Here is a 27,713-nt window from a genome sequence, read left to right as displayed (position 1 = left end):
ATCAAAACGAAATCCTACAAAACAATATACTACTGGCCGGCAGCAATTCATACCCGGACAACGTCTGGACGGGCTGCTAGTATATATATATATATATATATATATATATATATATATGTCTAAATTTATATGCTTAACACGTTTGTATATTCCTTGAATTTCAGTCCTTGAACAGTCTTCAAACCAGGAATGGAGGGCGGTTGAAAGACCTGGGGGTTGGCAAGTGTGGGGGGCGGATGGGTCGATGTGGAGAATCTGAGTGGGATAATTGAAATTGGGTCCTCAAACCCGAGTTTGAGGACCGTATGATGATCTCTGGTTCACAGTTTCAGTCATGGAGGGTCTTGAATCCCATGATAAAATATATAATTTATCTCTCTCTTGGGGAGGTGCTCCCATTGGCCAGGGCATAAGGTCCCTGCACCTTACTGGTTCATCCATGTCGGCTTTGCAGGCCACAGGGACTGAGTCCTTAGTCAGACAACGAGAGCCTTCTGATCCTCATACCGAGCTTTGGGCGCATTGACCTGTGATGGGCGAAAGGAATAAATGCTCCCTCATCCTATGACCTTTTTTTTCAATTGAGTCATCAATCCCAGGTTTAAGGCTAGTGGAGCACTCAAACGAACAAGATATCTCGAAATGTAAACTCTTTGATGCCCATTCAGTACATGTTTAGCACTGTAATATCTCGAAACCCACTGAACGGATTTACACAAAGCCAAAAATGCACATTGAGTGAAGCTCTTCTTTCGTGAAAAGTAAGTCCACTCATCAGTTTTTGCTGTAGCAGACAGCAACATTTTCTATTTGAACTTGAATGGGAAAAGCTTGTTTTTCAACCTCCTAAACCTTTCCCCTGCATAAATCTGAACAAAATGTATTTGTGGTAATGTAAATGTAAAACTTTATTGTTTGATTAATTAAAATCATTACAATCACCCATTTGTGGCATCACAGAATATTAAAAGTAGCGTTCATCTGAGGTTGTTTAAGAGAGAAGAGAAGAAAAAAAAACTAAATAACTAAATAAAATTAATTCACGTGATTGAACAATTTATTAGTCTTATTAAAAAGGACACTTGGGAGCCGTTGTTGCATATGTGGTTTTGTTTAGTGCATAGTAAGCCCAAAGGGTGTTGGGGCGCTTTGCAGAGCTTGTGTTTTGAGAGATTAACAAATGGAAAATAATAGTTATTGCAGTCTGTAAAGGATAGTAATCTAAAAAATGTACAGCATTTATAACAAGCAATGTCAAAGCCAAAAGTTCTAGGTTTAACATGCTAATGCATTAAGTGATAGCACCTGAGAGCGAAACATACATTGGGAGCCAGATTCAGTTGTAAAGTAGTGCCTCATGCAGTTCATGGCAAGTACTCCAGTGGAGGTGGAAGGATACACTCAAACAGCCAATAGCATTAGGTGAGAGATGAATACTCCACAGGGCAGATGCTAGTCATGATTGTCAGAATCTGAGACCATTGTCTGAAAGATTCTTTACAAAGTAAGCTAATGGTGAAAAATGGTGGACCCAATGCCCTCTCCATGTATATTGTTAGCAGTGGATAAAGCACGTCTTCAAAGATTTTAAGTGTGGTGGGAGTCACTCTGGTGTTGAAGGGAAGATGAACGTTTATGATGGAAGGTGTTGGAATAATAGCCACTTCATCCCTCAGCAGAAAGCTATCCCCTCTATGTGCCTCTGTTGTCGTTGCTCCAAACTGGATATCACCCTACTGTGAGGTGCATCACTTTACCCAAAGGATGTGTTAGGAGAACAGCTTGGAGCGGAGACATGAAAGAAGAATCACTCCAAATCGGTTAGGAAAATCCACATCCCATGTCTGCTTTAGTTGTATAAAAGTGAGACCTGCTGACCCACTTGTGGTTCCATTCCCAAGTTCTCACTGACTAAAAAAAGGAGCGCTCCCCAGATTACTCTGAGCACTTCTGCGTAGATTGATAGCTAGCATCCCAGAGCTGGGGGATATCACCTGTAGTCTGACCTAGAAGGAAGAGCTGTTTGTCTGTCCTGAAGCGCCTGACAGCTAAACTGCCTGCTGAGAGAGGGATGGAATGCACCAACCCTGTAGGAGATTTTGAAATCCAGAAGTAGCTTTCCCCGGAGCTGGGAGTCCCTCCACCCAGAGAGACTCAGGAGAACGATCTGCATACTCCCAGATTGGAGAGCAGTCTTTCCTACTTAACTACCTGCACTATAGAACAGTTCTGAAATTGTGCCCTAGTGTACTGTGCTGCTGCAACCCTAAAGCAGTATACAAGTTCTGCTCAAGCACCAGCCCGGAGCCTGAGTGAACTAGGCCGCTGTGATGACTGACTGGTTGCGAGTGGATTGCACCACTAACCTAGCACCTTGGCATGAGCCATACAGTCTGCAGCAGGGTGTCTTGATGCTTTCCCGTGCTCTCCAACTCCAGAACTCAGCACTCAACTCACATGAAGCCTAACTCAGCACCCTTTATTAAGGCACACTTACAATGTGACATATTATCGCTAAAAAGCCTGTACCACAGCATTGTTTCTGTATGAGCCATCATTTTATTTTGTCACATGATTCGGCTTCCAAATAAACATAAAAGAAATACTACAGTGTGATTACAATTCACACGTCCATGTGCATAAACACATTATTTTATCATTTTGTTTAGTTTATTCAATTTTGTGTATATTTATAATATTCACGTTATATATACAATTATCTTTCACAGTGAATAAAACCAACAAATGTGATTCAGTTGAGTAGGAGTCACTAACAAACAGCTAGGCCTTGTACATAACCCACCATTGGTGGCCAACCCATCTAGGCACAGTAGGTGGCCCACAGAGCTTGGCCTTTGGCCAGTGGTTGTGTTTTTTAAAATCTAGATTCTGGATTCACAGACCCTGGACAAGGTTCTGTCTTAGATACTCCAAACCCAAGGCAAACTTCTCTGAGCCATACCTCCTCTCCTGGGGTCTGCTGTTTTGAACCTATTACCTTGAACCTAGTATGATGAAGCATGGATTGGTGAAGCTTGTTCTGGTAGTCCTGTACTGTGGCATGAACTATGCCCTGTCCGTGTCCTCGAATGATGGCCACAAAATAAATCTTTCTCTTGCAGCTAGCTAATGAAGCGTTTGGATCTGTGGTTCCAATATTGGAACTGCTGATCCAAAAGAGGCAACGTCAGAAAAAGACTCCCTCGTCCAACTGAATTCTTCTTTTTTTTCTTTAAATTTTGGATTTGTGGCTATTTGTAGGTACAGCTGATGGGGTTTTTAGAGTACTCAGTGAGGAGGCGCTCTGCCTAGGTTGGACGTTCAGTGTTCAATAATAGCTAGAATTAGGGTGGTGCGTAAGAGCTAACGGAATGGCCCCTTAACCGTTCAAGTAGAAAATCTGAAAATCTGAAACAGACCTTCATAGCAATAAAACAGCAATGCTCTCGCACACAACATGCATGGTATAGTTATTAACCCGTTAACCGCGGCGGTAATTCCGCCGCGGAGCGAGCGTTTCCTTGCGCAGGCAGGGCCGCGTCGGCCGCTGAACGTGCGCAGCACTAGGAAGGTAGTGCGTGCGACGTTCAACGGCCGACGGCAGCACGCAAGGTGTTAATAGTTATGTAACAGTTCAAATTGTAAACATGTGGCCAATGAAGTTGACAGATGCAGAATCTTGTGTAAATTCCAAAGGAAGAGTAGTTTAATGAATCCACAATGAATCTTCTTTTTTTTCTTTAAATTTTGGATTTGTGACTATTTGGTTCCGCAAATTCTCCGTGATTAAAGCCATTTAAAAATCCCTTGCCCCCTGCAGAACTAGTACCATTTTTTGGATTTTTCGAGCACTGCTCACAAGTCATGAAGACAATGGAAGGAACATAAATTAAACAGGATGCTGAGCTCTGTTTACGTTCTACAGTTTACTCAGCTTGCCCTTCCATTTGCCCCTCTGCAACCAATAGAATGCTATTGAAGAGCTAAGTGTGAGGCAATAAATCGTCAGAGGATCTGCAATATTATCTGCACCATCCTTAGACGATTCTCAAAGCTTGCGTTCTACTTGAAATGTTTTTATTCCTGATCATTTTACCATGTTGGCGATTCTAAGCCTCCCCCAGTGTCACAACCTCCCGTCCAGCCTTTTATTATTCCGCATGAATCCTGCCTGTCAACATTATTATACTGTGTCCTCCCAAAAGTAGCCCACATGGTTCAAAAGTGCCCTTAAATCAGCCCCACATTTCCTTCCCATTTACAGCAGCTTCCCATCAAATTATTTTCAAAGCTGTTTCCATGAAGAAGATTGAAACATGGGCAGCCCTTTCCCTGACTTGTGTTTTTTGCTTGCATTAGCAGCAGCGAAAGTAAATTGACATTGTAGACTGAGCAGTATCCAGAAAAGAGCAACGATGGTGACATATGGTGCAGTTTCTCTTCTGGTCCAAGTATTGGGGGCATGACAAAGAATGCTGGGAAGCATTAGGAGATATTTATGTAAGAGTGGGGTGGTTTTGTTACTGCTGTCTGAATCATTAGTATGACCTCACCTGGAGGACTGAGAACAGTGCTGGAAGCAAGATTTACAGGTGGATAACAGTTGCATGAATGAGTGTGTTGATGTAACATACTTTATCTTCTGTAAGTTTGTTCATTTCAAACCCTCCTTAGGAGAAATACTGAAACAAGACGAGGTCTGCGTCAGGAACGCGTTGAAGAAAAATGCAAGAACATATATCGTTGTAGGCTATCTGGGTGGGGTGAATCAATAATAAACTTGGCGAGAGCTTACCTGGCGTGGACCCACGAGGACTGTAAAGCTGCAATAAGACTTGGGCTGCCATTTATCCCTCACCCCAGAGGGATACCGCTACACCAGCAACTTCTCGCAGCACCCGCTCTGCGGGTGCCGCTTTGCGGGTTGTAGCAAGGGGCTTGGAGTTGATCCAGTGGCGGACCACGGGAGAGAGGAGGAGCCTTTGGCGTGCAACGCGAAGGGCGGTGCGAGGTAGGGACTCGCTTCACCAGGAGTCCCTGCAAAGCCACGCAGATCTTTGCCGCGCCCCCTTGAAACCACACCCCCCGCCCGCAACGCTCCCTACTTAACAGCACCTCCAACGCATAGCGGAACGCGAGCGAAACGCTGACCGAAGCCCGGGCAAAGGGCGGGCAGTCTGTGGCAGTCAGGGGCTGTCTAAGGCTGGGCTGGGCCACCCCTCTGACATTGTTATTTGACACTACAGATCTGGTGAACTAACTAACATTAGTAAGAGTACCTGCTCTCCCATCAAAGTTCAAGCTAATGTCTACCCGCTCGGGGAAGAGCTTGAGGGGAGGGGGCGAGGTGGGTCCCAGTGGTGTTATAGGTACTATGGATAAATTTATCACACGGGTTGCAGGCGTCATAGAGAAGGAGATTGTAATGACGGAGCGGCGTCTTTCACAGGAACTTCATCCGTCTAAAAGATCATCCTTGGGCCCCTTCGCTCTGGCAGAGTCACCTGTATGTAATGAAATGAAATGAAATGAAATGAAATGAAATGAAAAAAATATTTAATAAAGCGCACTGCGGCCAAGCGGCTTCCTGGCGCTGGGGACCTGGTCAGGGCTCACAGAGGGGATCTGGGGAACCTAAGAAGGAAAGGCCTGGGTGAAAAGAAAGGTTTTAAGGGCTTTTCGGAAATGGGTGTAGATGGGGATGGAACGAATGTGAAGTGGGAGGCTGTTCCAGAACTGGGGGGCCAAAACAGAGAGGCGGGTGCCACCAGTTCTGGATTTGCGGAAGCGGGGGATGTGCAAGAGAGAGAGAGAGGAAGAGCGAAGGATGCGGCTGGGGGCGTGAGATGTAATTAGGGAGGAGATGTAGACAGGGGCAGAGCGGGAATGAGCTCGAAAGGCAAAGCAGGCTAACTTAAAGAGAGATCTGAAGCGAATAGGGAGCCAGTGCAGAGATTTGAGAACAGGAGTGATATGGGAGGATTTAGGAAGGGAGAGAATGAGACGAGCAGCTTGATTTTGAATGGCCTGTAGACGTCGGGACTCGTAGGCTGGAATGCCCACGTACAGGCCATTCCCATAGTCAAGTCGGGAGATGACTAAGGCCAGGACTATGGTTTTGAGTGCATCAGTAGTGAAAAAACGTGAGATTTTCCGGATGAGGCGGAGGGACAGGAAGCAGGACGACACAACAGAGCTAATCTGACTGTGCATTGTTAGGTCAGAACTAACTTTGATGCCAAGAGTGCGAACAGAGGAGGAAGGTGTGGGAGGGGGACCAAAAGAAAGGGGCCAGTGTGCTGGGGACCAAGGGTTAGATGGACCACCCGTGAGGACAAGTTCCGTCTTATCGGGGTTGAGCTTAAGATGGTTGGCGCTCATCCACTCGGAAATGAAAATTAAGGTGGAACTGAATTTAGGGAGAGAATCAGCAGAAGAGGAAAGATCAAAGACGAGCTGGAGGTCATCTGCGTAGTTATACACCGAGACCCCCAGCTCAAGAAGAGAAGTGACAAGGGGAGAGATGTAAAGGTTAAAGAGAAGAGGGGAAAGAGAGGAGCCCTGGGGAACACCACAGGTGACCGGACGGGGGGGGGCAGAGAAGCCAGAAAGATGAACCTCCTGGTACCTATCTTGAAGAAAGGACGCTAGCCTGTTCCCCTTTTACCCTCACCTCATGTGTTTGATGAACCGCGGGTTGCATCACTGAGGGATAGTATCGATAGATTGAAGAGCCTGGCTGCATCATCCATACCTCCTCCTGAGGTTGGTGGCATTTTGGCCTTGCCTCCTACTGTTTCCCCTGCTTTTATAACAGGCCCTGTGTCCCCCCCCCCCTACAGTGGATAATCCTAAGTCACTGGGCACCCCGCTGTCGGCTCCTAAGATCCCTGCAACTACTAAAAGGAAAAGGATTGCTAGTCCGTATTAAGGAAGTTCCTTGAAATTGTTTAAGAAACCAAGGAAACAGGGGTCCAAGGGCATAGGTACCAAAGGCACGATAAATTCCTCTTCTTCTACCAAGCGGACTGGTCCCACCTTAGAAAAAGTAGGTGCAGCTCCCTTTCCTAGCCATCAGCCATCAGCTTTCTGTGTCCCTGTTACCATTGCACAAATCGAGGAGCTGTTGAAAACACTGTTGTCCCCGATTGTTGACAGAGTAACAGGGCTGGACAATAGGCTAGACAGGTTTGAACAATCAACCCTAGATAGCTTCTTCTCGCTGAAAGCACTTATTAAACTGGACTCCAGGTTAAGGGAGGAGGCGCAAGAAGGGCCCATTGAAAACAGGAACACTATGGTGCCTCAGCAGGCTTTGTTGTGGCTATTTTGGTAACCCCTCAGACGACCGACAATGCACCCGTAGCACCTCTGGAGGCTACCTCCGGGAGCATTGGCCAATAAGCGCAAGTCCTTTCAAGTGTCCCTAAGCCCCCTAAAGCCCCAGGTATGAAGCCGGGCCGGGTTGAGTTGCCAGGGGGGGGGAGTGGTTCAGTTAAAACAAAGGGAATCCCAAAGGGGACGGGCAAAGGCAAAGCTACTAGTCAGGCCTGTTCAGCCAAAACTTTGAATAATAGTCCTGCTCTTATTCACCCGCAAACACTACTAACAAAAGTTGTCCCAAAAGTTGCATCTTCCAAAGCTGCTCCAAAATCCCCTCCTGTGAACTTGTCCCCAGACTGTTATCCATATGTTGCTGTCCGTATAAATGTACCCACCCTGAAGGCTGGCCAAAACGAATCCCCCCAAGCTCTAAAAAACAAAACGTTGCACTGGCTAGAGTCCAACAGACCCCTTCCCAGGGGCCTTGATGGCCTCATTATAGGAGTCAGAAGGGTGGATTGGGTGGGTTATGGTCACAAGCAAGTGGAAGGAGACTGCGTGGTGGTCAACTTTAGTGATAGTAGAGTAGCACAAACTATTTGTGATTATAAACCTATTGCCAGGGGCCCAAGAATTGGCATAGTGGACCTAACGTTTTTTTATCCTAGAATAGTCCCTACCACGATTGGCCGAGAATTCGGCATGGGTTGGAGCAATAGCTCTGCTTTTTCTGAATTTCCTGCTAATCCTCTATTGTATCCTCAGGCAGTCTGGCCATCGCCTGGGTGGAGACCACCGGAATATTGAACTGATTGCAATTTTGGGGAGGCCCCCGTTGCCGGTAACCCTGGTGATGACACTGAGCTGAGAGGGCTGACCATCGATTATGCCACACTCCCCCCTAGTATAGTAGTCCCCACTCCTAAACATGAGAGTAACCAGCTTCCTGAGGGGCAAGGTGGGGTTAGCAGCCTTGCGACCCAGGACCTTTTGGAGGGGGGAGGAGACTTCGACTCTGGCAGTGTTCCAGCTGTGACGGATCCAGCCCTTAGGATTCTCAACTGGAACATCGCGGGAATCAACAGGAAGTTGGGGTTGCCTGACTGGAACGCTCTTGTTGAGGGATACTCCATCTGTATATTCCAGGAGACGTGGGGCAAGGAGCCCTGTCATAAGGTAGGATATTCATCCCACTTTGTTCCAGCTGTCCCGCCTTTGTCAGGTAGGGGTCGCCCTCCGGGTAGTCTCCTCATTTGGGTTGCTGTCTCCCTAGATTATAGGGTGGAGGAGCACCCCACAAACTCACCTGATATCCTCAACATCACGTTAAAGGATTCTCGGGGATGCCTGCTCCTAGACATCTTTAATATCTATGCTAGAGGTCCTAGGGGAGGCATACAATCGCCCACCATTGCACTTTTGGAAGATCTCCTAAGGCAACGGCCAAAAAAATTGTGTATTTTGGTGGCGGGTGATCTAAATTGTACGTTCGAGCCCCTAGGCCTTGATGACACGCTAGGCATAGAAGAGGAGGATTCGAGAAAGGGGATTCCGGCCTTGGCTCTGCCCCCCATTAAAAAGTGGTCACGAGTGGCGTTGCAGATCAACGCACTCAATATGGAATTTGATCTGGGGGCGGTCAATGGGAGGTCCAAATCTGATTTGAAGGGTGCACACACTTACAACAGGCCCAATCAACGTCTAGAATTGATTATATTCTTCTCGACGTAGGTTCATGGAGTACCCTGAGTGACATGGAGATTATTCAGAGCATTGAGAGTGGCCACAATCTTCTCTCTCTTGTCTTGTCTCCCTAGTGGCTTAGAGGCAAGGCTGGGTTACAACAACCACCGTTGGCACCCAACTCTCAGATGGCCAGTGTATCTAACTGTGGGAGGCGGTTGAAGTGGGCCAAGCTTGCCCTGTCTGGTGAGAAATTCATAGCCATAGGGGCTCTGCTGGCTGAAGCCTAGAGCAATCTGGGCTCATTGTCTAATGCACCTAAGGAGGCTACGCAGGTTTTTTGTGACCTAATTGGGGCCCTAAGCAAGCTCTTCATCTCACCTAGCAGTGCCTCTGGTATGACTAATAGGAATAAACCCTTGACTAGACAGGGATGGTTTACGACCAAATGCAGGACCACGAAAAAAGCCTTGATAGGGGCAGTTAAATCTAAGTCCCTACTAGCAATTAGGACAGCAAGGAAGGACTACTCTCTCACCTTAAAGGCAGCGAAAAGGGAGTGGGAGGAGAGGTTTTGGGAAGACCTTTTCGCAGCAAGCAAGGGAAAGGATGCAAGGGGTTTTTGGAGTTTGATTAGAAATAGGAATAGGCCAGATGTTTCGCTGGTTACGTGTAACATCCCCGCCCAGCTCTGGTATAACCACTTCGAGGCCCTGTATTCTCAACCTGAAGGGGACCTTAGTGAGTCTTTTTCCTTGGAGGATGACATAATTGTTAGTGGCATTGATGATTTTACCGAGAGGGAGGTGGAGGCTGTAATTAAGTCCCTGGTCCCATTAAAAGCAGCTGGGCCGGATGGGATACCAGGTGACTTGCTACGAGCCAATCCTAAGGAATGGGGACAACTGGTCGCTACGTTATTAAATGCAATCATGAAGGGCGCATTAGTACCTGATTCCTGGAAGGGGGCGGAGGTGGTCCCGATATTCAAAAAGGGGTGTCGGGACAACCCCGCTAACTACAGGCCCCTCCGTCTCATCGACTCTTCCCAAAAGGTGGCAGGGAAGGTGATCTTGGGGAGGGTCCTCCAATGGGCTGATGACCACAAGATACTGTCTGACTTTCAGGCGGTATTCCGTTCAGGTACTGGGACGATCGAACATGCCTTCAGGCTGATGCTCCTGTATTGGAAAGTGGTGGTGCTGGGCAAGGGCAGTCTTTATTTGGCCTTCATTGACCTGAAGACTGCCTTTGACCTAGTACCTAGGGAGGAGCTATGGAGGGTTCTGCAGGGGCTGGGGCTGCCCCCCTACATCCTGTCGCTTCTGATTAAACTTCATTCAGACAATTATGCACAGGTGCCGTGGGGCACGAATGGGGAGAAAAACAATAGGATTCCGGTGTGTAGGGGTGTTCGCCAGGGATGTGTGTTGGCTCCCACACGATTCTCATTGTATGTGAATGGTGTGGTAGAGCACCTGCTCAAAGAACCAGCAGATGCTCCGTCCCTGGCCGGCACTCGGATCCCCACCCTGCTCTTTGCTGACAACACCCTACTCATTGCAAAGACACCTCAGGGTCTCCAAAAGCTCCTCAACCGCTTCCAGGAGTTCTGCTCTCTTAGGGGCCTGACGATTAACGTAGATAAAACCAAATTCCTGACCATGAACCCTCCCAAAAAGCTAGGGCCCCCTCCGGTTCTAAATACCGTTCCCCTGGAGAAGGTCTGCGAGTTCGATTATTTGGGGATTCGCCTTAGCAATTCCATGAGCTGGACCCCACACATTCAAAAGATGCTGCTCAGCCACAAAAGGGTGACTGGCGTCCTACTCAGGGAACATCGTTCATCCTCTAAACATTGTATCTCCCCGGTTATAGACATATATAAAGCTAGAGGGGTTGCTGCCGCCCTGAATGGGGCGGAGTTGTGGGGCACCACAAACCTTGAGGCACTAGCCAAGGTGGAAAGCAAATTCTTGAAAGAACTTTTGGCTCTTCCACTGAGCACACCCACAGTCCCGGTGCTTCTCGACTTGGGCTGCAGACTAATTGCAGACCAGGCGCGACTGAGGCCTTTGCTTTTGTGGGCCCGCTTGTGGAGGGTCCCCGAGCTAGCCTCATATGCAGCAGGTCTGTCTGAGGTGATTGCAATGGAAGGATGGCATCGAATAAAATGGCTAAGGGACGTTAAGAGCCTACTGGGGGAGTTGGGTTTGGAAGACTTTTGGGTTACTCGTTCTGCTCCTCCCAAAGCCACCCTGAAGAAAGTATATTGGGACTGGGTATCTTCCAAACTCATTTGCAATCCTCGTCACTGCAATTTGACCGCAGCATTCCTAAGAATCAAAGATGTGGTTGCATATTAGCCTTATCTGGACCTCATCTTTATCCCACTGGACAGGGCTCTCTACTTCAAGCTCAGAGTGGGTACCTTACCTCTAGGAAACCTGGTGTCCAGGTGGAGATCATCTTCCCTGTCCTCGTCCTTCTGTGCTCTGTGTTCGACATGGGTGGAGACGGTGGCCCACTTTTTCTTCGAATGTCCGGACTATTGTGCTCCAAGGAGGTGCTGGCTCATACCATTGTGCAGGCTTTTAGGTACACGACAGCACTTGGTGGCCCTCCGCATATTACTGACTGATACATCCCCCTCCATTGTCTGTGGTGTTTCAAAGTTTTTAAAATGGGCATGGGTGATTCGTTCAAAAAGGCTTTCTATTTCAATTTAATTCTCTTTTTAACTATTTATTGTAATAATCCTGATTATTTTATCCTTTTTAAAATCACAATATATTCTATTGCTGGCCTTGAGAATGTATTTTTAATGTATGTACTGCTTTTAAGATATTTATGTATCGAAATAAAGCATATCACTCGCTCACTAATAAACTTGGCAGGGTCTTGAAACACAGTAGTGGAAGGAAACATGTGTCGATGTAGTCTAGTTGTAGCATGGAACTACATGGGAAATGTAATTATGCGAAAAATTCGGCAGGAGAACTATTTCGGGTGGTCACTACTTTGTCCAACCCCCCTGCCCCGCGCCTAGAAGGTTCTCAGTCTTTAGCGGATGCTCTGGCCAGTTTCTTTGAGGAAAAAGTTAGCTCCATTTTCCTTACCTTCTCGCATTCCACCCCCTCACCCTCTCCTGAGGCACTTCTCATTAATACTTCGCCCATCCTATCATCTTTTGACACCATTGATCAGGATCATACTCAACGCCTGGTAACTAGCATTAAATCCGGATCCCCCCTTGACCCATGTCCCCCTGCTATCCTGAACCTCATCCCAGAAGCAATCTCTCCCGCGTTGACTACCATCTGCAACGCCATGTTCTCAACAGGCATATACCCCTCAGTCTGGAAGGAGGCTATCATCAAGCCACTTCTAAAAAAGCCAACTCTGGACCCTCTTCTCCCCGCAAGCTACAGACCCATCGCCTGTCTCCCTTTCCCAGCCAAAATTTTCGAAAAGTCCATGAACATCCAACTTTCGAAATTCATCAATGACAACAATCTACTTGATGATACTCAGTTTGGCTTCAGACAGGGGCATGGGACGGAGACAGCACTGCTAAAGGCCGCAGATGAAATCAGAGCAACTATGGACATGGGAGGAGCGGCAGTCCTAATACTCCTGGACCTCTCCGCCGCATTTGACACGGTCGATCATGTCACTCTGATCGACTGTGTCTCAGCTCTAGGAATAAGAGGCAAAGCTAAAGATCTGATTGCCTCATTCCTAGCCAATCGCCCTCAGACTGTCAAGATGGGCAATTTCACCTCCCAGACCTTTTCCCTCCCATGCGGTGTTCCACAGGGCTCCTCGCTAAGTCCGACGCTTTTTAATATCTACGTATCGGACTTAGCGAGGGTGATAAAATCTTATGGAATTGCCCTTACCACGTACGTCGATGACACCCAACTAGTATTATCGGTGCACAACAACGGAGCATCCGTCGCAGCTAACTTTCAGGAGGGAATGAAGGCGATAAGCTCCTGGATGTCATCAAACTGCCTCAAACTTAACTCCGATAAAACGGAGGTGATGACGTTCGGGAGCTTGCAGCCAGCATGGTCCCCCCAGTGGTGGCCACCTCAGTTGGGGCCCCCGCCCAACCGGTAGTAAAGGTCCGCAATCTGGGAGTCACTTTTGACAATAAGTTGACTTTTCTCCATCACGCAAACGCCGTTGTATCATCTGCCTTCTATACCCTCAAAAAAATAAAAAAACTTCTTCCTTACCTACCACAGTCAGCGGGCAAAACACTCATCAGCACCTTAGTGTTTTCAAGGAACCGATTATTGCAATTCACTTCTCCTGAATGCTCAGGAGGGGGTTCTCAATAAACTCCAGACAGTGCAAAACACTGCGGCCAGAACCTTACTATCCATCCCTAAATTTACATCTACCTCCCTGTACATTAAAAAACTACACTGGCTCCCTATCAGGAGCCGAATCAAATTTAAGGCTCTGTGCATAGCCTAAAAAACCCTGAACAACGCAGGACCACAGTTTCTAAAAGAAGCTCTCCGCCCAGTGGAACAACGCAGGACTCTACGTTCTTCCTCAGCCTTCCTGCTGAACGTCCCTCGGACAAGAAAGGCCAGCGGGGGAGATAGATGCTTCACTACTGCCACGGCCAAACTGTGGAACACTCTACCACTCCACATCAAAACCGCCCCCACGCTTCTCAAGTTCCGAAAGAGCCTCAAAACATGGCTGTTCTCCTCCTCCTAATTCCCCCGTCATACATAAGTGAGTTCTGTAAACATTAGCGCCGAGACACCCCTATGGGTATTTGCGCGCTTTAAAAATTGCAAAAAAAAAAAAATAAATAAATAAATAATCTTTGGGGGGAGGAGCCAAGATGGCGTCCGGATCGGACGCGTAGTCCCTCGGCTCCTGGGACCATCATCTCCTTTCGTCCATCTTTTGGCGATCCTGGGCCAAGGCGACACGCCGCGAAAGCAGACGGGCTCCGATGTCCTGTGCCGAAATTCCGGAGTTCGTACTGCGGCGCAAGTGGGCGACCCGTCCGACTGCAGTTTGAGGCCTGCAGCAGCTTCGGAGCCGGGACCTCGAGTGGAAACAGTGACCGGCAGCCGAGCGAACAACATCGGGCTTCGGCGCGTTGGATGGCCCGGCCGGAACTTCTGCCGCGCGACGGATGAGCCTGCATTATACGCCACATTGGACTGCAGGTACAGAGCTGCGTGTGCCTGTCGGTTTGCTCGTGTGCACCACCCGTCCGCATGAGCCCGGGTTATTGCCTGCCCAGATACTGCTTGCGCACTCTCCCGCAAAACGGCGAGTAACTCCCGGATTCTCAGCTCCCGTGGTAACGGATGGGGAGGCATTCTATGGGACGCTGTTTGTGGTTACATCCTGGTTCTGCCTGCCGCTCCCTGCCGCCCAAGTGAACTGCCGGCCCATTGTGTGTTTTTTCCATGAGGACTATGGAGGACATATTGAATTGCGTCCCTGGGATACCTACGACACGGTATGCCCGCGGACATGTGGAGCAGCGGGCCATGCTTGGAGGAACAAATAGAGGGGTGCAGTGCTATGGTGCATTATTGGCGGCTATTGTTTCCCTTCGCCGCAATATCGTGTGTTCTTCTCAAGCCCTGGCTGGCAAGATGGATGGCATAACGAGTGAACTGAGTTGCTTCAAAATGGCTGTCACACAGGTTCACAGTGACCCTCCTTCCTCCATGTCCGCCTGCAACAAGATGGCTGCTGCATGCGACGGAGACGGTTCCGATGCCCCAAGTCCCGAGATGTCTTCTGCTGTGGATGGTGTTTTTCCGGGACGGTGTGCTACCAGAGGATTGCGACCGCAACGGGAGTGTTCTCCTTATATCATGCCCCCCGACCCTCGGGGTCCGCTCCGGGAAGGGCCGAACACTGGGACTCTCTCCCCTTGCCCGGCTACTCCTAACAACTTGGGGACTGTGTACTTTGCACTCATCATGGGATTACTGGATCTGCTTGTGCCTGGTGTGGTTAAGTGCTTGTGTCGGACTGGTTCTTTCGCCTCCTCGTTTATGTTCCCCCGGGTTGCCGAGGCTCGCAGTGATGGACGAGAGAAAACTGGACAGGGGTGAACGCGTTTCTCTATAGCTTGGCGATTTCCTCGTTGCTGACCCGGGCATGTGGGTAGTGTATTGTTGCTCTTGATCCCGTCCTGTGCCGCCCTTGTGTTTTTCAATCATTTTGCTCGTAATGTTTAATATCACCGGCCTTTCTGTTATGTGCTGTTATTGTATTGTTGGAGAATGCTGCCGAGGGACGGGTGGTGGGCTCCTCCCCACTTTTCTCTTTTTATGGGAGTTGTAGATTAGGATACTCTTTCTTGCTCTCTATATTTCGGATATTACGATAATTCATTTTTCTTTTTCTCTTCTTTCTTTCCTTGTTCTATATTTCGGGTTTATTGGGCGACAGACACACTGCTAGGGTGGGGGGGGGGGGGGTAGGCCGTAGCCTCTGCATGCGTGTAGGGTGGGGGGTTGGGGGATGGGATTTTAGTTTCCTGGTTTCAGTTTCTATGGTGCCTTGTTTTTTTCCTTCGTTTTCGTTTCTTCTTCTTTATTCTATCTTGGGTCCGTGTCTGGGACTGCTAGGGGGTGGGTGGCGGTGGACACTGGGTGTGATGTTAGGTCTGTTACTCCTGCTGCACAAACTTCGAGCCGCCATGTCGCCTGGGGGGACTTGACTCTTGGGTAGTTGGATTACGTGGTAAATTTGTCGCTAATGTCACGTTACGCCTGCACGGACTCCGCTTTCTTAGTCTATTGTTTATGTAAAACAAAAAAGTCGAACTTTAATAGCTGCAACAAAAAAAAATTAAAATAAACCTTCATTGCTCCTGGGACATGGTATCACGATGATCTACAGTGTAACTCTTAAATGCTTGCTTATTGTAATAATGTGTTACTGTGTCGCCGTATTGCATGCGCTGGTGCTTCAAGAGTATCCGTGTCCGGCCTGATGGTTGTGGGCCCGTATTTGTTCTTTTACTAATGCACAATAAAGGTTTCCAAAAATTTAAAAAAAAATAAAAAACAAAAAAATAATCTTTGTAATAAGGCTTGTGCTGCATAGGAGCACATTCCTTCAGAAGTGGTGGGGGCAAAACAGTTTTCTAAAAACATGAAAAATATGTAGTGGTACAGTTGTAATGTGTGAAGCAAGACATAGCTGTGGAGTGAATCAAACGTAAACTTAACAAGTGGCAGATAATTGCGTGTATTTTAGCCGTATCTAGGGTGTAAAATGTTTAGGACTTTAGGACTCAACACGATTTCCCAAGATGTCACAGGGTGTCGTTTATATATTTGCAAAGGTCAGATAATTCCATTTAGTCTAGTAGAATTGAGAAGCTGGCTGAAGAGGTTGAAGCTCAAAAGCCAGAAGGAAAACAGGCAAGTTTAAAGAAAATGGCACAATTCTGCTGAAATCGGAAAGTATTCATAGTTGAAATTGCCTTCTTGGGGTACCATCTTCACCTTTGCTCTGCTAATATAATTTCAGATGAGTTTCCTGAAAGCCATCGTCCCTCCATCCTTCAGGATCACGAAGAACGGTTCTATGAGGATTTTTACAAGTAGGTCTGCATATCATTCTGAGATCTTGGTTAAAATTACCTCTTTTTCCTTTTTACCTACAGGTGCCTTGTTTTAGCCTTCTCGTTGGCATACTCTCTAATGAGCTTACATCTCAACTATGGAAAAATATCAATCTGTTACCCAGTTGGCAGAACCAGTGTACTTAAATTATTTTGCACTATGGATATATTATAATTTCACACTCTGCAGTGCAACAGTGTTTTGATTCCAGGTTCTTTGAGAGTATGAGGCGACCCCTCTCCTTAGGTAGCATAAAGGAGCAAGCACTTCAAGTTGAATTGTTCATTGGTCTGTCACTAGTAAGACTTGTTAATGGATTGCTCTTGTTGGGTGGGCAGTCTGAAGATGTGGACTCCCCCTCATCCTGTCATGTATGACTCCACCACTTGGGTGAGTTTAGGCTTGTGGTTACATTGAACATTGTAGCCTAGGTCCAAGTATTGTTGGGTGAAGAGGGGGTGGGGGCTTCAAGTTGTATAATATTGTGATACAGTGAGCGTGTTCATGGAGATATTGCCCAAAGCTTTGCTAAAAAGAGCGATTTTTAGACCTTCTTTCATGCAGAAAACCTTTGTTGGTATTTGAGTGTGGCATTAAGTGTATTTACAGATATGATCTTTGAGCTTTAATGACCTTTAATGGATTTTTCCAGTGTGTTTAACCACATTGGAATCCAATACTAGCAGACTCTTGCATTTCTAAAGTGTCAGTAGTTTTAGGAGCTGTTTCTAGGAGAGTCCAATGCGAGCAATGTTCCAGTAGTCCAACTTTGAGAGAATCGGGCATCTCTTAATTTTCCTTTCCACATGTAGTAAGGAAAGCACTTTCCTAAATATATTTATTTGTAAGGGGCATACCTTATCCCCTGCAGGTGGTGTATATCTGTTTCCTGAAGGGGAGATCCAAACTAAATATGATTCACTCGTTTTTTGCCATGTTAGCTGGTGTTATGTCATTACCTGGATATTTAGGCCTTCTGAATTGCAGTGTGTTGTTTGTTCCACTATAGACTAACCCTATCAATTTGTGCTAAGGCAGTTGTCCTTCATCTGTTGGAAGGCCAAATTGAAAACATCTCATGTATTTTCTCATTTTGTTAGGAATCCCAGTTGGTGCAATTAGCGCATATTTGGAACTGAACTTTGTAATAGTTGATTACTAGGACACCGGATTGATCCCTCGTCGATAAGAGTCCTTTTGGTTGTTTGAAGTGTTGGCTCTCTTTCTGGTCTGAATTCTGACTGACTTTATATGCAAATGATGTGACTCTATACCAGGTATCAAGTACCAAAACCTTTGTGACAGGCTTGCATAGTATGGATATGTTATAGTTTGATTGGTTAGGATAGTCTAAATAGAAGTAAATAAAGGTGTTTGTTAACTGCCTGAGTTGTAATCAGATTAAGAATCACACTGACAAAACCAGTCATATGGATAACTTGGATTAATGGTTTTGAATAGTAGTGTCAATTCATGCGAAACCAATCTCTCTTAGTATCCCTTGGCTGACATTCTGTATGCCTATCTACATTGTTTTATCCTTCCCAAGTTCAAGGCCCCATTTCTTATTTTGCTTTTGGCCATCTTCTTGTGTTGCAAGACCATCTCCGTTTTCTCTGACTCTCTATGAGACCTCAACATTCAATTTGAGTTACTTTATCATGTCTTCTACCAGCACAAAGAGAGCCCCATCACTTTATTTTTTTATTTATACCCCTCTCTGCTCTAGTCCACCTTTTAAAATGCTCTTCTATCTCTTATTATTGTGACTCCCATTTTTTCCTCTCTCCCCTCAACCCTTTCTACCACCTTCACAAGTATTGATCTTCTCTTTCAACATCTCCAATATTGTTCCTCTTACGCTGTTCACCCTTATCTTTGTTTGTGCAACCTTATCTTTGTTGTGATCCTTGCTTCCTTGTTCCTCCTCGGCCCGTTCTGTTCAGACTTGCTGCTAATAGAGAGAAAAGGGTCTACCATGACTAAGTATACTTTTTGATTTCCTGTTTTTAAGTATTTCAATCTTTTCTTTTAAATCACACATCTAATTACTGTTTAGGGGCTTTCTTTTAACTTTAAGCCTTTTTGTTTAGTTTCTGTTTTTTAACCTCAAGACCTGGGGCTTAAATATCTGGTTTGTAGCAGTTTTTCAATTTGGTTCTCCCAGTTGAATTTCTCTATGTTGGAGTTTACTCCTTTTGGGCTCTTCAAGCAGGTATTCCTCCTTTAGGGCATTAATTAACTGAACCTATTATGCCAAACCTATGAAATGTTACCAGATAACAAGCAGCAAAATCAGTTCTAGAACTAAGTAAACATTTTTAGCATATGAATCTCAAATAGATTGTCATGTTTGCATAGTTTACCCACATGCTTTGTAAAGTTTGTAAATCTAGAACAGATATCTGAATACAAAACCAGTTTTGTTTGCAATACTTCTATCTTGTGGAAAGAGTGTGTAAAATGTATACTTCAGACACATATATTAAGTTGCAAAACTGTTCTTGTAGTAAATGTTCCCTTTCTTGCTATTAAGTGATGTGAACCGATCTTGCTTTTGATGATGGCCTTCTCGTTCTTCTACCACTTAGTATGTTCTTACCACCTTCCCTTTCTATGACAGCTATCCCTTTTTGTCTTTCTAAAGCCGTGTCCCTGTCTTTTTTCTAGAGTTGTGGTACAAAATGAAAGGCGAGAGGAGTGGACATCTTTATTGGTCACCATTAAAAAGCTCTTCATTCAGTACCCAGTGTTGGTGCGTTTAAAAGGAGCAGGTAAGAACAAGGATTACTAAGTGATGTTGGGTAATTCTAGGACATGGTACCCATTTTTGTACTTTGTGGAAGAGTCCCAAACACTCTTTATTGTGTTTGACAAATGAGAAAGACTCTAGGCCTGATATAGACTTTGGTGGATGCGAGAAATTTGCTAAAAATAAAGTGGATCTCTTCTCCGCCCTATGTATACTAAACAGATATCAATACACTCGAAATAGGGTGGGTGGGATATCTATTGCTTTTTGGTGCATATGACAACTCTGCCAAACTCTAAATAAGCCCCTTGCTTTGAATGGTTAAACCTCATTAATCTGTGCTCCAATCATAAATAAAGGTTCTTTCATTCTTTAAGTCAAGTTTATGAGTTTTGAACTGATATTTAAAGCACAGCCCACCACTGTAAGAAGGAAGGCGTATCATTTTGAATAGTATTTGAAACCCTAATTCCAGTTTGGGATGCTACTCGATGTGATCTTTTGTTCCATTTCAATCTTCTAAAAAATACCGGATGATCGTTTGAAGGTTTTTGAATACATTTGCATGGGGTTTGGTTGGGATGTAAACACTTTTGGATGTGTATTTGGTTGTGTTGAAATATCAACTTCTCTGGCCAGCCTGGATGATGTGTACAGGGTTATGGATTGTTGAGCTGAGCAATCAGTGTCTTTGTGTCTAGATTCCCTAGTCATTTGTTATAGTGAACTGTTAGGGAGAGGGGTTTCTTTATGGTGCTCTATGTTATGCCTGAATTCTTTATTTATCTGTCTGGTGTTCCACTCCTTGTTGCTTGAGATCTCATGCCTGGGTTGGATGCAACTGTTTTCCTCAAAATGTCCTTGAATATTTATAATAATATGTTTTGAGATGTAAAGGATATTTTTATTGAATGTGTGAGATGTTACACAGAGAGTGTAATGAGAGGCCAGCAGCCTTATTTCTGGTCAGTCAAGAGACTACCTATGAGAAAGGCACACCTCTGCCTGAAGGGTAAGAAGTCTATATTTGTTTTCTGGAACTCCATCCACAGTGCCACTGGTCAGCATTTACCCTTATCATGCAGCAGGCAGAAAACATTACTTATGACAATCACAGTTATGGAGATATTTTACTTGATTCTAAAGGAGCTGATGTTCTTTTTTCCGTTTGCTCCAGAGGGTTTCCCCCCAGGCCATAACTCCACCTCTGCAGAAGGCAATTATCTAGAAGCCATCAACATCTCCTTTAATGGTAAGTTGTTGAGTCCTGAGACTGGTGGATGGAGATGACACATCTTTGTGAATCTGCAGTTGTGGCAATGAGTGATCTGTTTAATGAGCAGGGAGATAAGCAAACACTAACTTTTCTGTTGATATTCAGCCTTGATTTATAGGCACACTATTAGGGGGAATAAAGCAACATCTTTGTGATCGTGGTGTGGTTTCAGCAGGGAGATCGGAATTAGATAGATATGCTTTTAAGAACAGAGCTACCACCAGACACCTGCCTTTAATTGTTTACTGTCTTGGTGAGTTGGGATGCAAGGTTTCTGTTGCCTTAGGGGTGACGAGAAGGGTAACCGGCTAGCACTAAAGAAATTGTAGATAAATAGCGTACAAAAGAAAAATCACAGAGGTACTTCCAGATGTAGAAAGGACAGATGTAGCTGAATATACTCCGTCCTACAGCTGATGTTGTGGTTTATAGCACAAGGGCATCATGTAGCACGACTTTCCTCACCGTTTAGAGACTGGGCAGGAATGCTGTCGCGCGACTGCTTTAAAAGTTGTCATGCAGAAAACATTCCATTTCACTGCTGGTTTGATATCACGTTTTAGAGAATATTTGTGATCACCAATTAGAGACAGAAATTCATGTTGCACAGATCTTGATATGATAATTGTGTTTTCGCAAGCCCGAAGGAGCAGAAGTGGAGGTTGACAGCTGGGAGGATGAAATTATCCCTTTTGAAAGAATGATTAATACATTTTGTTATTACTGTATGTAGGAAATGCCTTTTTTGTCTGGTCAGTCCCAAGTTTTCTGACTGATGCTGCTGGATTTTTGATACTCAGAGTACACTAAGGCTTGCAACCTGTCTTCAGTGCCAGTGCCCTGACTCCAAAACATGTATGTTACATTGGCTATAGGCTATACACAATTGGCAAATACTAAATTAACTGGAGAGTCACTCTATGGATTGCAGCACTGGTTGTGCCACCCTGGCTGTGACACAGGTAAAATGAGTCTTCCAGTCAAACACTGCAGACTGGAAGGGCAGTTTCAAACTGATAGCCCAACTTTGCCATATCTTTTTTTTTTTAATTTTATTGTTGTATTAGGGAAGATTGCAAGAAATCCACGGTACTCCGAACACCGGAGGAGCCGTGAGCATAAGATCAAAATACAGAGATAAGCAATCACTTTAGAAATCAGTACTAATCAATATTGTCGAATAACGCCCAGCCCCCCCACGCCCCCCACCCCATAAGAACTACCCCCCACCCGGGTCCCCCCTAACCCCGTTCACGATGTCCATCCACCTCTGATAAAATAGTCCGTATGAAAAAGGCAATACACTCTTACCCACGCCCTGGTTCACCAAGCATTTGTTCACTAGTGACATCATGTTGCGTCGGCGGCTCCAGCCACAGCCCCCTATAGTCCGCCCACCTCTTCCAAATTTTGAAGTGCTTTTTAGGGCAGCCCCGGGCCTCAAACACCGGACGTTCAAGACCCATATAGTAGTCCAAACCCTGTTTCCAGGCCTCTATCGGGGGAGCTCGATGGCTTTTCCAGGCACGGGCCACATCCCTTTTAGCCACCACGAGGCCCAGGAGTAGTAAGTGTCTTTTATAGATGTTGCCCCCCACTTGCTCCAGAACATGTAAAAGACCCAGCTGTGATGTACGGGAGAGTGTTCAACCCAGCACCTCATCTAAGCTATCCCAAACTCGCTTCCAGTATCTTTCCAATGCCCCGCAGGACCATACCGTGTGTACAAACGTGCCCACCTCTCGGCCACATCTCAGACAGTCAGGGGAGGCAATCAGACCAGCCCTATGCAATCGCTCTCTCGTATAATAGGCCCTGTGCTGGTATTTAAATTGGATGAAACGCAGTCGCACAGCGATGGCCGTCTCCCTCGAGGCCGCTAGAGCCTCTCTCCAGCTCTCCTCATCCAATTCTCCTTCATCTCTCTCCCAAGTAGACCGTAAGTTATCCAGGGATGAGGAGCAGTGGGTAACGAGTGATTGATAGATGCAGGATATTTTCTTATCTTCTAGTTAACCCATAAACAACTTAGCTTCCAGAGGGCTGTATTCTGGCAAGGATTCCAGTCTCTCCAAGGCAGGGGAGATAACGTGTCTAAACTGCAGATATTTAAAGAATTGGGTGTTCGGCATGTCATATTCGTCCCTCAGAGCCTGGAACGATTTAAGGGTCGTTCCCTTCATGACGTGACCCAGAGCCGAGATCCCTATCGCATCCCAGCCGCAAAACTCCTGCAAGACCGCCAGAGCCGGTAAGCGGCCATTGTGCCACAACGGGGTCTCCTGCGTCAGCGTATTCCACCATCCCATGCGGCCTAGCGCTCGACGCCATACTTGGAATACCACCTGTGTAACCATCGGAAGTCTCTTCCTCTTTCCTGCTGAGTACAGTAGCTCATGTAAGGTATTGGGTTTCATCAAATACCATTCCAGGGCATAGGCCGGGTCGCTGCGATCACCATACCACCACTCGTTTAACAACAACAGGTGGGAAGCTTGGTAGTAAGATAAAATATCTGACGACGCCAGGCCGCCACAATACGTGGATAGGAAGCAGGTGCGAAGCGCTACTCGGACAGCAACCCCAGCCCAGAGGAAGCGGCCCAGCGCCGAATTGACCTGGCGAAACCACTGCGCGAGACAGGGTAAGGGTGGTTTTGTAGCTAATAGAGCAGACGAGGGAGGGCCACCATCTTAAATATGGCCGAGCGGCCATATAGATTGAGGGGCATGCGGGACCATGTCTTCATGAAGCCTCCCTGAAGCCTTCAACTACGGCCGCTCCCCACGCAGCTCCCCATACTATCTACCGTGGTATCGTAGCGCTCACCCGCATTGCTCCTCTTTTATTTTGCACTGTGCCTGCCTATCTGCTTGCGTTCACCCGTATTGCTCCTGCATTATTTTCGTACGGTGATTGCCTGTCTGCTGCTAATTAATTAATTGTACCGTAACGCTGTAGCATTGTGAAATCGTTGCGCGCTATTGCTGTTAGGACATCGCAGCGCTGACTAGCATTATTCCCACTTACAGCTGCCCGTCTGCGTTAATTTAGTGATCGTAGCGCTTGAGCTCGTTAAGGCGCATTGGAGCCTGTCTGCTGCCTAGCCTATTAATAATCGTCGCGCTACACTCAGAAAGCGCGCAGCCAGTAGGATTGTATTGTGCTTGGCTACATTTGGGTACATTGGTGCAATAGTGCAATTGTGCATAGCGTCCATTTCAGGTTCTGCCTCCATTCCAGTTTCGTTTTTGACCTGCTGCCATTTTGTGCTTTGTTGTTGTCCCTCCCTGCCCGGACCTCCGCCCCGCCCCCGTCTCCCAGCTGACCCTCCCTCCCACTGATACTATAGGCATCACCATCCGGCACGCACGCTGTGACCTCCCTGAAGCCTTCAGCTACGTTCGCTCCCCATACTATCTACCGTGGTATCGTAGCGCTCACCCGCATTGCTCCTCTTTTATTTAGCACTGTGCCTGCCTGTCTGCTTGCGTTCACCCGTATTGCTCCTGCATTATTTTTGTACGGTGATTGCCTGTCTGCTGCTAATTAATTAATTGTACCGTAACGCTGTATCATTGTGAAATCGTAGCGCGCTATTGCTGTTGGGACATCGCAGCGCTGACTAGCATTATTCCCACTTACAGCTGCCCGTCTGCGTTAATTTAGTGATCGTAGCGCTTGAGCGCGTTAAGGCGCATTGGAGCCTGTCTGCTGCCTAGCCTATTAATAATCGTCGCGCTACACTCAGAAAGCGCGCAGCCAGTAGATTTGTATTGTGCTTGGCTACATTTGGTTACATTGGTGCAATAGTGCAATTGTGCATAGCGTCCATTTCAGGTTCTGCCTCCATTCCAGTTTCGTTTTTGACCTGCTGCCATTTTGTGCTTTGTTGTTTTCCCTCCCTGCCCGGACCTCCGCCCCGCCCCCGCCTCCCAGCTGACCCTCCCTCGCCCCTCCCCCCGCTATCCATATATGACAGATGCATTTGCGTGCAGCGTTCACGCGCAGCGGTCGTGCCCTATGCGCGCCGAAGGCCCAGCGCCCGTCCCCCTGGTCCCCGCAAACCCCTCTCCACTAGCATAACGTACGCCGCTGATACCCTCCTTGGCCTCAACCCCGGACGTACATCACAATGCTGTAAAGCTACCCCAGGACTCACCCACGGACCATTCGCCTGCCACCCCTGCAAGATTTCCTGCATCAAGACACACACCAAATCCTCTTCCTCCGAACACACATCCAACTCTAACCACCTGAAATGCATCCTGCTGAACACCCGCTCGATCCACAGACACGCCACCGAACTCTGGGACCTACTCGACACCACATCACCAGACGTCGCCTTCCTTACTGAAACATGGATGAACGCCTCATCAGCAGCCGACATCGCCATAGCCATCCCGGACAATTACAAGATCATACGAAAAGACCGCCCCATCCAAACAGGAGGAGTTATCGCCATCGTCCATAAGAACACCCTCCGAATCACGACCAGCTCCGATGTTAACCTCGCGGCCGCCGAACACCTTCACTTCCAAATCCACACCGACCCCAGGACCACACTTAGAGGCACCCTCATCTACCGACCACCAGGAACCTGCACAAAATTCAACGAAGACATCACTGACTTCATCAGCCCACATGCCCTCTCATCCGAGAACTACATACTACTGGGAGACCTCAACTTCCAACTGGAAAAGAAAAACGACAGCAACACAACCACCCTTCTGGACAACTTGGCCAATCTCGGACTCAAACAACTTGTTAACACCCCCACTCACCTAGCCAGACACACGCTCGACCCTATCTTCACCTCCAGCAATGACATCTCCTTCGATCACACCACAACTCTCCAGTGGACGGACCACAGCTGCGTCCACTTCAGCTACAAAAAGACCTCGACCCACAACCTATTCCTCGAAGAAACTGGAACAAAACCACCACCGACCAACTCTTCACATCACTTAACCAAAACCCTCCTACCATATCGTCAGACCCAAACCAAGCTGCCTCCATACTCACACAATGGATCACCCACAGCGCTGACGAATTAGCACCCTTGAAAAACCACCAGAACAAACAAAGTAGCAAAAAGGCCCCCTGGTTCAACGATGAGCTTAAAAAATCCAAAAAGCTATGTCGTACCCTCGAGAAAACCTGGAGAAAAAACCCAACTACGGACAACCTGACCACCTTCAAAAACGCCACCCGCAAACACCACCAATTGATCCGATCCCCCAAGAAATCCGCATTCAAGGATCGACTCGACAACAACGCCCACAACAGCAAGGAACTATTCAACATTGTCAAAGATTTTACCAACCCCTCCGCCGGCTCCAATGACATCACTCTCTTCCAAGAACTCTGCGACTCTTTATCCTCTTTCTTCCACAACAAAATCGCCGACATACATAACAGCTTCATAAACCAGACCGACCAACAAACCACTCCACCCACCTCCAAACCAAAACAGCACCCTCACAACCTTCTCGCCTGGAACCCAATCACTACAGAAGACACCATCCGCCTGATGAACTCCATCCACTCAGGCTCACCAACCGACCCTTGTCCCCATCACATCTTCAACAAAGCAGACTCCATCATCGCACCCCATCTCCGCGATGTCATCAACTGCTCCCTCAACTCCGCAACCTTCCCGGAAAGCTGGAAACATGCCGAACTCAGCGCCCTCCTGAAGAAACCCACAGCAGACCCCTCGGAACTTAAGAACTACCACCCCATCTCTCTCCTCCCTTTCCCGGCCAAAGTCATTGAGAAAGCCGTCAATAATCAGCTCGCCGCCTTCCTCGAATCCAACAAATCACTCGACCCATCACAATCCGGCTTCCGAGCCAAACACAGCACCGAGACCGCCCTCATCGCAGCTACAGACGACATCCGAACACTACTGGACAACGGAGAAACAGTTGCCCTTATCTTACTTGACCTTTCAGCAGCCTTCGACACAGTCTGTCATAGCACCCTCATACAACGCCTCAGCAACTTCGGAATACAAGGAAAAGCTCTGGAATGGATCATCTCGTTCCTCGCAGGAAGAACACAGAGAGTCCGCCTCCCCCCATTCAACTTAGAGGCCACCGAAGTCATATGCGGCGTACCTCAAGGATCATCGCTCAGTCCCACTCTATTCAACGTATACATGAGCCCCCTCGCTTCCATCGTGCGACAACACAACCTCAACATCATCTCCTACGCAGACGACACCCAGCTGATATTCTCCCTCACCAAAGACCCTAACACCGCCAAAACCAATCTACACGAAGGAATGAAAGAAGTAGCCGAGTGGATGAAGAACAGCCGTTTAAAACTAAACTCGGACAAAACGGAAGTCCTAATTTTAGGATCATCCCCCTCTGCCTGGGACGACTCATGGTGGCCCCCAGCCCTGGGAACCGCACCCATACCTACTGATCACGCACGTAACCTGGGCGTCATCCTGGACTCCTCCCTCTCTATGACCAGACAAGTCAACGCCGTCTCATCCTCATGCTTCAACATCCTACGCATGCTCAAAAAAAATTCCGTTGGATCCCCACCGATACTAGAAAAACAGTCACCCACGCACTGGTCACTAGCCGACTGGACTATGGAAATACCCTTTACGCCGGAACCACAGCCAAACTACAGAAAAAACTCCAACGCATCCAAAACGCCTCAGCCAGACTCATACTGGACATCCCCCATCATACCCACATCTCCGGCCACCTGAAAGACCTCCATTGGCTTCCCGTAAACAAGAGAATCACATTCCGTCTTCTCACCCACGCACACATAGCCCTCTACGACCTAGGTCCAGAATGCCTCAACAATCAATTATCCTTCTACATACCCACCCGCCAACTACGATCATCCAATCAAGCCCTCGCCGCAATTCCGCGCATCCATAGATCCACCATGGGAGGAAGATCCTTCTCCTACTTAGCGGTCAAGACTTGGAATTCTCTCCCCTCTCACCTCCGTTCTACACAGAACCACCTCTCTTTCAGAAAACAGCTAAAAACCTGGCTTTTCGATAAATAAT

General features: G+C 47.1%; 1 protein-coding gene across 7 annotated transcripts in view; it reads left to right on the top strand.

The window, feature by feature from the left end:
• DEPDC5 (DEP domain containing 5, GATOR1 subcomplex subunit) overlaps positions 1–27,713 on the top strand; it is a 592,834-nt gene that overhangs the window by 78,549 nt on the left and 486,572 nt on the right. For all 7 annotated transcript variants that reach the window (XM_086942813.1, XM_086942812.1, XM_086942810.1 and 4 more), the window contains exons 12-14: positions 16,546–16,618; positions 19,311–19,414; positions 20,570–20,644. In XM_086942813.1, coding sequence (XP_086798939.1) covers positions 16,546–16,618; positions 19,311–19,414; positions 20,570–20,644 — 252 coding nt within the window. The remainder of the gene's footprint in view (positions 1–16,545; positions 16,619–19,310; positions 19,415–20,569; positions 20,645–27,713) is intronic.

The sequence above is a fragment of the Lissotriton vulgaris genome, chromosome 11 (genome assembly GCF_964263255.1).
Source record: "Lissotriton vulgaris chromosome 11, aLisVul1.2, whole genome shotgun sequence".
Classification (NCBI taxonomy): Eukaryota; Metazoa; Chordata; class Amphibia; order Caudata; family Salamandridae; genus Lissotriton; species Lissotriton vulgaris.
This window is presented reverse-complemented; position numbering and strand designations above follow the sequence as displayed.